Raw genomic sequence first — 10,858 nt, forward strand, 5'->3', positions numbered from 1 at the left:
GTTTTCAGTCTTGTACATGTATATATATATATATATATATATATATATATCGTCCGATCAGGGAAGTTAAGCAACGTTGGGTCTGGTTAGTACTTGGATGGGTGACCGTCTGGGAACACCAGATGCTGTTATCCCTGGGTACAGGGAAGAAAGTATACTTGCCTCGTATTCCCTGCGTGTCGTACAAGGCGACTAAAAGGGGAGGGAGCAGAAAGCTGGAAATCCTTTACTCTCATTTTCAATTTTTCAAAAGACGGAACAGAGAAGATATAAAGATATTGTAAAGATGTAACTAATATAAGATATAAGAAGAATGAATGGAAGATACGGATGTAGCTGAAACAAGGAGTAATGAAGATTAAGGGGCAATGAAAATTATTCTGTAGTGAAGATAAATGTATATGTTGAGATTTTGTATTGAACACCAAGGAGTAATGATAATGATGAGGGTGTAGTGACGATGAGGGTTTAGTTAGGGAGTGGTGACAATTGCCTTTACAATGATAATAAGGAGGTAACACAATGAGGAACACAAACTTTCCAAAGCTACGTTCAAGTCAGACTTTGAACTAAGTTCGGTAAACAGAAGGATGATGTTAAGATGAGAGTGTAGTGAGGAAGAGTATAGTGATGATAAGGATATTGTCAAGATAGGTTGTAGTGAAGATACGAATGTAGTGAAGATACAAATGTAGTAGAGATAAGGTTTATCAAAGAGTAAAGTTTATTCAAAATAATTGTGTATTGAAGATGAGAACTACTTTTAGTAAACATCAGGGAGTACAATGATGATGGTATGGTAGAGATAACGGTGTAGTGAAGAAGCCGGTATAGTGAAGGTATAGTTAAGAGAAAATAAGCTAGTAGTGAAGATACACGCTAGTGAATATGAGGTTGTAGTGAACTTAACCTTATTGACCTGATCCCCCAAATCCTCCAAACTACGTTCAAGGGCGGATCCAAAGCCAACCTAAAAGGCTATTTCTCTGTGTATTGTTAGTGGTGGTGGTGTGTGTAGGTGTGTGTAATCATGTATTTGCACTGTATTAGGAGGGAGTTTTACACTCTTGGGGCCCCGTGTAAGTACGTTGTTTGTGTGAGCGGGTAAAATCTAAAGCCTTCCTTGAAACCAGCTTAGTCAAGATAAGGTCATATGAAGATGAGGTTGTAGTGAAGATTATGATAAGCCTTGCATAGTGAAGATAAAGGGGTGAAGGAGAGATGTAGTAAAGGAGATTATAGTGAACACAAAAGGATTCAAGCTAAGTGCTGGGTCGACCTACGGGCTTGAACTTACATTTTTGGTCAAAGGCATCACCAGTACACCCTGGCCAGCATTAGAGTTTATCCGTACACACACACACACACACACACACACACACACACACACACACACACACACACACACACAAGCACACACACACACATCATTTTATATGTATATATATATATATATATATATATATATATATATATATATATATATATATATATATATATATATATATATATATATATATATATACATGTATATATATATATATATATATATATATATATATATATATATATATATATATATATATATATATATATATATATATATATATATATATATATATATATATATATATATATATATCTTTTTTTCGTACTATTCGCCATTTCCCGCATTAGCGAGGTAGCGTTAAGAACAGAGGACTGGGCCTTAGAGGGAATATCCTCACCTGGCCCCCTTCTCTGTTCCTTCTTTGCCTCGCAACCATATAACATTGTTAAAAGTAGTATTGTTTTAAATATGCCCATGTGTGATCTCCGTGATAACTTCTATTTTTTCACATTCTTCAAAGCTCTATCTTCACTACATCCGAGACAGAGAAACTGCATGACTATATCTTAACTATAACTGAAAAAGAACTGCATAACTTCATCTTCACTATAACTGATATAGAATAACTGCGTGACTATACTGTTACTTTAACTGAAACATAACTGCTATACTGTATCGCCATTACAAATAAACCAAAGCGAATGACAGTATATCTAATATAACTACATGTATGACTGTATTTTCAACATAACTACATGCACGACCACATCTTCACTATAACTGCAACAGAACAGTTGCATGACTGAATCTTCACTGTAAATGAAAAAAAAATAACTGTATGACTGTATCTCCTATACGAATGAACTAAAGTGAATGACTATATGTTCAATATAACTACATGCGAGACTCTTTTTCACTATAACTGAATTCGAATGTCTGCATGATTACATCTTCAATATAAGTGAATGCATGACTCTGTCTACACTACAAATGAATTATAATAACTGCAAGACTGTATCTTCGCTGTAAATGAACTAATTACACGACTATATTCGTCATATACGAATTGAACTGGAGTAACAATGCCACTATATATTCACTTTAGATAACTAAGGTAGCAACGTTTGCATTCGGCAATGTCATCATATCTCCACTATTAGTACTAAAGTTAACTGCACTCATGAATTAACTTCACTACTAGACTCTCTTAACTTCACTACTCTCGTGACAAAAGGATGTCTTTACTTTAAAAAAATGTCCATCATGTAGTATATGTTTTCTTAGGGAGTCCAGTTGAGCATTGAGATAAGAAAAAAATCCAAAGGCATGGATATAAAACTTCTTGTGTTGGCCCTTGTCGTGTGTGGCGTGCATGTGTATATCTGGTGGGAACAGCAGTGGGTGGGTCTCGTGGTAGACGAGGTTCTTGGAATTTGCAGCGATTTTACCGATGAGCTTCGCACAGCATAGGTTCCATCGCCCTTCTGGTTCACCCTACCTGTCGCAGGGCCCCTGGTGGCCATCCACCAGAGGAAAATCGAGTTGCGGTTGGCGCTGGCTTACCTGCAGGAAGTAAGCCATCCTAGAAATTCACTCAAAGGACAGTCGTTGCTTGGACTTGCAGCACTTGGAGCTTGCCTACTTACTTTATTGACTTGTTTGAGGAGATGGAGAAGAAAAGCTGTACACGACCAACGAAGAGACCTCGATGGTGGCCAGGTTGAGGACACGGTACAGGATGACGTGCAGTCTGAGGACACGATACATGATGATGACCAGGTTGAGGACACGGTACAGGATGACGTGCAGTCTGAGGACACGATACATGATGATGACCAGGTTGAGGACACGGTATAGGATGACGTGCAGTCTGAGGACACGATACATGATGATGACCAGGTTGAGGACACGGTACAGGATGACGTGCAGTCTGAGGATACGATACATGATGATGACCAGGTTGAGGACACGGTACAGGATGACGTGCAGTCAGAGGACACGATACATGATGATGACCAGGTTGAGGACACGGTACAGGATGACGTGCAGTCTGAGGATACGATACATGATGATGACCAGGTTGAGGACACGGTACAGGATGATGAGCAGTCTGAGGACACGATACATGATGATGACCAGGTTGAGGACACGGTACAGGATGACGTGCAGTGTGACGATGAGGTTGGGAACATGCGGGATGATCAGCAATCTGATATCAATGTTAAGGATAATACTGAAGTTGATACCCAGGCTCAGAAGCTGACAGAAATACAGTGTGTTGATGAACCAGAGGAGGAACACAATCAAGTGATTGACCCAGTTTTCTTGATCGAGGAGGGAATTGATAAAATTAAGTTTATCAAGAAGTTGCACGAGGGAGGCAATGGGATAATAGACAAAGTATTATTCAATGGAGATGAGAGTGCAAGTAAAACCCTTCATCCTGGATGCGACTTGTTCAATTTACTGAATGAGGCCGCAATCCTATGTCACCTAAAGGGAGCCGGAGGGGCTCCTTTCTTGTACGGCCTGTCCCAAGTACCTGCCAGGATTATCATGTCCTTCGCCGGCAGTCCTTATGAGAAGTATCTACAGACCCGATCAGAAAAAGAAATTGTCGACTCTCTCATCTCCATTGTAGACCAATTGCAAGAAATCCACGAAGCAGGCGTGATACACAACGATATTAGAATTGACAACATCACTGTGACCTACGACGATGGCGTGTCCTTCCATTTCGTTGACTTCAGCTTGAGCACGATGGAAGGACAAGTTCTAAAACTGGTGGGTGAAGGAGAGAACCCTTGGATGTCCCCAGAATCCATGAACCGTGAACCCCTCTCGCCTGCTAGTGACGTGTTCTCCCTCGGCTGTTTATTCAATGACATCCAAAGTTACGTTCATAAAGAGTAGGTAAAGCGACACCTCACAGCACTGCAAAAACTTGTGGAAGTCCCTGACCCGAAAAGGCGACCATCGCTGGCTCAAATAAAATCCGGTATGGAGAAGATGAAGGAACGAACGTGGCGACATGGTAAGGGTCGTCCAGCAAAGCGGGTTAGGAGAACCAAGTTGGCAGCCTGTTGATGAGTGACGTGGCATCATCATTATCTTCCGTAAGCCGTCTTCTTCACACTCATGTGAAGCTATGTATTTGTTTTGGCGACAAAGGGAATCCCTTATTCAAAAGTGAGGTTTAATACATTCCGTCAGTTACCTTTCCATATATTATATATACTTATATAGATATATATTATATAATCTAATATCTACTGAACTTTTTAAAATTTCTATCCATGTCTCAGAGGGTCAAGATGGCCCCGCTGCTGGGTGTGTACACCTCCTGACCGTGTTGTCACGTCTGCACACCTGACCGTGTCTTCTGTCTCGCTTGGTCAAAAAAAGGATTTCTTCACAGTTGCGGAGAGAGAGAGAGAGAGAGAGAGAGAGAGAGAGAGAGAGAGAGAGAGAGAGAGAGAGAGAGAGAGAGAGAGTGTCAGAACCAAACCCCCGCCCCTCCCTCCCCCTTACCACGTTACAGTACAAAACGGGTCGACCAGTTCACCTGCACCTGCCTCTCCTGGATATGCCTGGCAGTGAAGCGATGGTGTCACAAGTTCGACCTCGGCCTCTACAAACAACAACACCACCCACCAATATGGCCAACACTTACACCCACAGTCGAACTCCAGCCTCTCCCCCACCACCACTCACAGGTCCAGCTCTAGTGGTAGGAATGTAGGGGATGACTCTGCCTCTCCCAGTGGGGATTGCTTCGCTTCTTCCAGGATTAACAACACCTCTGCCCCCTCCCTCCCCTGATGCTGTTAAAGAATTCCACTGCCTGTACTGGTTCATTTTGTCCACAAGCAAATAGTGATTATTCATTCTTAAATGATCCTTGTTTATGCCTTTAAGGGGAGAGAGTTTTACACTCGCGTTGCCCAGTCTGTACTGGTTCATTTTGTCCACAAGCAAATAGTGATTATTCATTCTTAAATGATCCTTGTTTATGCCTTTAAGGGGAGAGAGTTTTACACTCGCGTTGCCCAGTCTGTACTGGTTCATTTTGTCCACAAGCAAATAGTGATTATTCATTCTTAAATGATCCTTGTTTATGCCTTTAAGGGGAGAGAGTTTTACACTCGCGTTGCCCAGTCTGTACTGGTTCATTTTGTCCACAAGCAAATAGTGATTATTCATTCTTAAATGATCCTTGTTTATGCCTTTAAGGGGAGAGAGTTTTACACTCGCGTTGCCCAGTCTCCTGACTTTCTGTATATGTACCATATCTTTACACCTATGTATGTATTTATACATGCACACACACACACACACACACACACACACACACACACACACACACACACACATACACGACCTGTTAAGACCTTACTCGTCCAATCATTCTTAATGAACCCCACATTTCCGACACCATCCAGCGTCACAGGAAATAACATCGCCATCTCCTGCGTCAGCAAGGTAGCGCTAAGAAACAGACGAAGGAAGACCACATCCGCTCACATCCACACACAAGCTGTCATGTGTAATGCACCGAAACCACAGCTCCCTATCTACAACCAGGCCCCACAGACCTTCCCATCACGTTTCTCATGCCCTGGTTCAGTCCACTGACGGCACGGTGACCCTAGTATACAACATAGTTCCATTTTCTCTATTACGTGCACACCCTCTTCTGCTCCCTCAGCCACATTCCTGTTTTTTCTTTTCATTATCACACTTCTCTCTCACCCTTTCATTACATACTCGATCAAGCCGCCTCACACTAAATACATTCCTCAAACATTTCATTTGCCAAACATCCACCCTCCTTCCCACAACACTATCGAGAGCCCATACCTCGCAACCATATAACATTGTTAAAAGTACTAGTACCAGTGTCCAGGCGTGGCCACTCCTCCATATTGTTTCCCAGGTAGCCACTTGGGCAGCGCTACTGCGCGTCGACTCGCTATTGGAGGACCGCTGCCGGACCAATGGTTTCTGTGCTTCGCCTCCACGGTAGTTGATTGGTCATCGACCGTAGACCGGCTACTGTACACCTAAGCACCAAATAGGAGAGTGGCTGCCTTAACCACAGTATATGATGTGCTGTCTGACAGTGGCGCCACTCACACCACATGTACTCCACTCCTCACTCACACCACATGTACTCCACTCCTCACTCACACCACATGTACTCCACTCCTGAGTTGTAGTTGGCACTATCCTCACCATCAACCAGCTGGTGGTACTCACACTCCACTCCTGAGTTGTAGTTGGCACTATCCTCACACCATCAATAGTGCTGCACTTGTAGCTTACAATACCAGCATCTCGCAGGAGAATGTCAAGTTGTCTTAGGCTACCTAGACCAGGTCTGGCACCAACCTCTCCACACCATGGACGACTTGGTGAATCTTACTGTCCTTGGCTGCACGTCTCCAGTAACAGGACCAGGTTTCCGGCACCCACCAGCCAAACACTCCAACACCCACGAAATTAAGGAGGCGCCCGCCACCTGCCTCCACACTCACCACCATAATACACCCAAGATTTCTGCCATTTTCCACCTCCTCTAATTACTATTACGACCCACACATTCTCCAAACTATCCTCAGAGTTGCACTTACATACACGCCACCATCACCATCACATACTTGCTTATTGCTTGTTGTTGTTGTTGTTGTTGTTCTCTAGTTCTCGGTCAATGAATGGCAGAGCTTTTGTTGACAAATGGCCACCAGCCTCTGTGTGCCTCCCTCCACCTACACCAACGCGCCACAAATTGGAATTACTCACTCGCGATCATTATACATAAAAAAGAAAAATTATAACAAAATGTTTACTTACATTACAAAACAATCACAGTACATATTACAATATTATATAACAAACTAATTATAAAATAACTAAATACACCGAATGAGAACAAAGCTAAGTTGATCTATTTACAAAAATCATAGAAACTAAGCAACACAAAATATATTGACAAAAATTATAGAAGGCAAACAGAAGAAAATTTATATATTTACAAAAATCCTGGAAACCAGCAACAGTACAGAAATGGCTCCGTCACTGTAGACGTCAGTCATCATACATTACTGGTTGTGTGGTACAACATACAGGTGGCTCCGTCACTGTAGACGTCAGTCATCATACATTACTGGTTGTCTGGTACAACATACAGGTGGCTCCGTCACTGTAGACGTCAGTCATCATACATTACTGGTTGTCTGGTACAACATACAGGTGGCTCCGTCACTGTAGACGTCAGTCATCATACATTACTGGTTGTCTGGTACAACATACAGGTGGCTCCCTCACTGTAGACGTCAGTTATCATACATTACTGGTTGTGTGGTACAACATACAGGTGGCTCCCTCACTGTAGACGTCAGTCATCATACATTACTGGTTGTCTGGTACAACATACAGGTGGCTCCGTCACTGTAGACGTCAGTCATCATACATTACTGGTTGTCTGGTACAACATACAGGTGGCTCCGTTACTGTAGACGTCAGTCATCATACATTACTGGTTGTGTGGTACAACATACAGGTGGCTCCGTCACTGTAGACGTCAGTCATCATACATTACTGGTTGTGTGGTACAACATACAGGTGGCTTCGTCACTGTAGACGTCAGTCATCATACATTACTGGTTGTGTGGTACAACATACAGGTGGCTCCGTCACTGTAGACGTCAGTCATCATACATCACTGGTTGTCTGGTACAACATACAGGTGGCTCCGTCACTGTAGACGTCAGTCATCATACATTACTGGTTGTCTGGTACAACATACAGGTGGCTCCGTCACTGTAGGCGTCAGTCATCATACATCACTGGTTGTCTGGTACAACATACAGGTGGCTCCGTCACTGTAGACGTCAGTCATCATACATCACTGGTTGTGTGGTACAACATACAGGTGGCTCCGTCACTGTAAACACTGTAGATTCTTTAGGTTTAACCATAAACCTTAACTAAAGCAATATGGCAACATGAACCAATTTTACGACTGAAATATCAGAGACGATCGTAATTAAGAGTGAATGAGAGCGATATAAACACACAGTTGAAATGGACAAAGTAGTAATGGCAGCCAGGGAATAAGAGCCCCGCCCAGCTAAATTTAAAAGTTCGCGTTCAGTGGTAGAGTTAAATTAATTGTACAAACTTCCATTGCTCTGGTGGAATTTAAAGGTCATGTTTACCTCCAGAGACAGAATTTAAAGGTTCATCTTTAAAGTGCAGAATTCCAGGAATATCGTTAAAATAATTCCCTTTAAAATTCCTTAGCTATGTGAAGCATTTCATACAACAGCTGCAATTTGACGGTGTTTAAAAGTTCGCCGTTGCATGGTAGTATTAAAGTGTTTAATTGACGAGGTTAAAAGTTCGAGATTTAATGACGATTTGCACAAGTTTTTGTTTAACTGACGTATTTTCAATGTTTGTGTTTATTTGACGTATTTAAAAGGACTTTGTTGACATAATGCAGCTGGAAAGTTTACGTTCAAATGATAATGTTTAAATGTTCGTTAATGAATGAGGGAGTTAAATGGATGAATCTTAAGTTCGCGTTTCATGGAGTCGTTTTGAAACAATTTGTTAAAATGTCACAGTTTAAAGGTTGGTATCTACAATGTTGACCAGATGGCGGTAGTGTGTAGACACAGCCATACCAGGTCGTATTTATCATCATTAAAGTCACCTTCCTTACTTACTTATGGCGGCGATGAAATTCACTGGTTCTTGATTGTGCACCAATTAACCTATCAGATAATGGTACAATGTTTGCCTGGTGTTGCATATATCACGTCTGTTGTTGAAACACAAGAATGCCAGGTGACTTTGGGAGTGGATGATAATGTAAAGATCAATATAAATGTGGGAAATCTTGAACCGCCATCACCAGACACAACACATGTTTGGATCTGGCGGGGGGAGGGACTTGCCTGTGACGTCACGATGCCCCGCCTCCAGCCTGGCGCCGCTCTGTGTGTGTGTGTGTGTGTGTGTGTGTGTGTGTGTGTGTGTGTGTGTGTGTGTGTGTGTGTGTGATTAGTATTTATGTATTACGGGAGAGAGTTGTACACTCGTGTTGTCCCGTCCCTTAACCTTTACTATGTGTGCTCATACACACACACACACACACACACACACACATAACTTAGGATTTTATCCAGTATTTTCTTTAGACATATACCTTGTAGGTTGATTAGAAAAGATGAGGAAACAAATATAAAAATATATACATATATTTCCACACGTGTAGATATATGTTATGTATTGAGATGTGGAGAAAGAATTTCTTATATATTAACAAACGTGATTGAGGACTTAAAGAATCTGGTACAAACATAATGGTTATTGTGATAAATGATTTATTTATGGTAAATATGTATTGTGTTGCATTATAATGGTTGTTCAGAACCAAGGTCTGTAAGCCAGAATCCTTAAGACATGATAAAAACGTTTTAAAAACATAAACATTTATGATCATAAGGAACAGATTACATTAGCATGTTTGTATCTAACAGAAAATCAAATACAAGAGAGACAATTTAAGGCAGGAATATTTCATCTCTTAATAAAACATCTACATCTACGTCCTTTTCTTTCATCATTTCTTATGTTCACTTGTAATAAATGTCTTTTATCTAACATAAAAATTCTGTATAGGTATTTGATTAATGTTCTCCAACAACGCGTTGTATAACTCTTCGTTAGTGAAGTTCATTTCGTGTAATGGATCATGCATTACAAAGTTGTGTCTATCCACACAAGTGTTACACGTCCCAGGTAAAGATATATTCTAGAGATAGTGTATATCTAACATATATATGTGTTTTATAAATATTTATAAAAAGTTTTCCTGAGGGACAATACCTAAGACTTTCGTATTAAAGTTGATCAGTTGTAAGTGATCAAGCATTACAAAGGTGTGTCCATTACCACAGGTGCTACTGATCCCAGGTAAAGGTATTTCATCATCTTTGTATCTTTAACCTTTCTAGTTATAGATGTTTCATCCCTGATTCCAGCCTCACAATCGATGTATGTGGTTTGTGTTGTCTTAACATATCATTAGTCAGTTGAAGTGGAGAACATGCTTCTGAGCCTAGCCACTCTACTCTGTCTTCCACATGATATTCAAGAGGTGTTACCGGATTCCGCCTATAAGTGTTTACGCCGGGGGAAACAACTAACCTCCGGACGGCTTCTTCTTTTTACTTTTGATGATTTGAAAAATTTATTAATCATATTTGGTTTTGTGATGTCAATAAGACTGTTGGAAATTGTATATAATAATCTTTATCTGTCATTTGATGAACTTTAATTCATCAAAGATAAAGTTTATGAATGTTGATTGTTTATCTCTCGTTGTTACTAATGAAAGTTTTTTATCTAACAAAATACTTTCATTTGACTCATAAAGAATATTCTTAAGAAAAACGTAAATAATTTGTCATTAGTTCTCATCACACAAAATAAAAGTCTGATTTTTCAAAGTTTTCT

At 40.8% G+C, this 10,858-nt stretch overlaps 1 protein-coding gene across 1 annotated transcript; it reads left to right on the forward strand.

Annotated features, from left to right (window-relative positions):
* Window positions 1-3,520: 3,520 nt before the first annotated feature.
* On the forward strand, window positions 3,521-4,243 carry LOC139762248 (mitogen-activated protein kinase kinase kinase 12-like). The gene has a single exon (XM_071686845.1). The coding sequence runs from the start codon at window positions 3,521-3,523 to the stop codon at window positions 4,241-4,243; it is 723 nt and encodes a 240-aa protein (XP_071542946.1).
* The last annotated feature ends 6,615 nt before the right edge of the window (window positions 4,244-10,858 follow it).

This window comes from Panulirus ornatus, chromosome 43 (genome assembly GCF_036320965.1).
Source record: "Panulirus ornatus isolate Po-2019 chromosome 43, ASM3632096v1, whole genome shotgun sequence".
NCBI classification, from domain to species: Eukaryota; Metazoa; Arthropoda; class Malacostraca; order Decapoda; family Palinuridae; genus Panulirus; species Panulirus ornatus.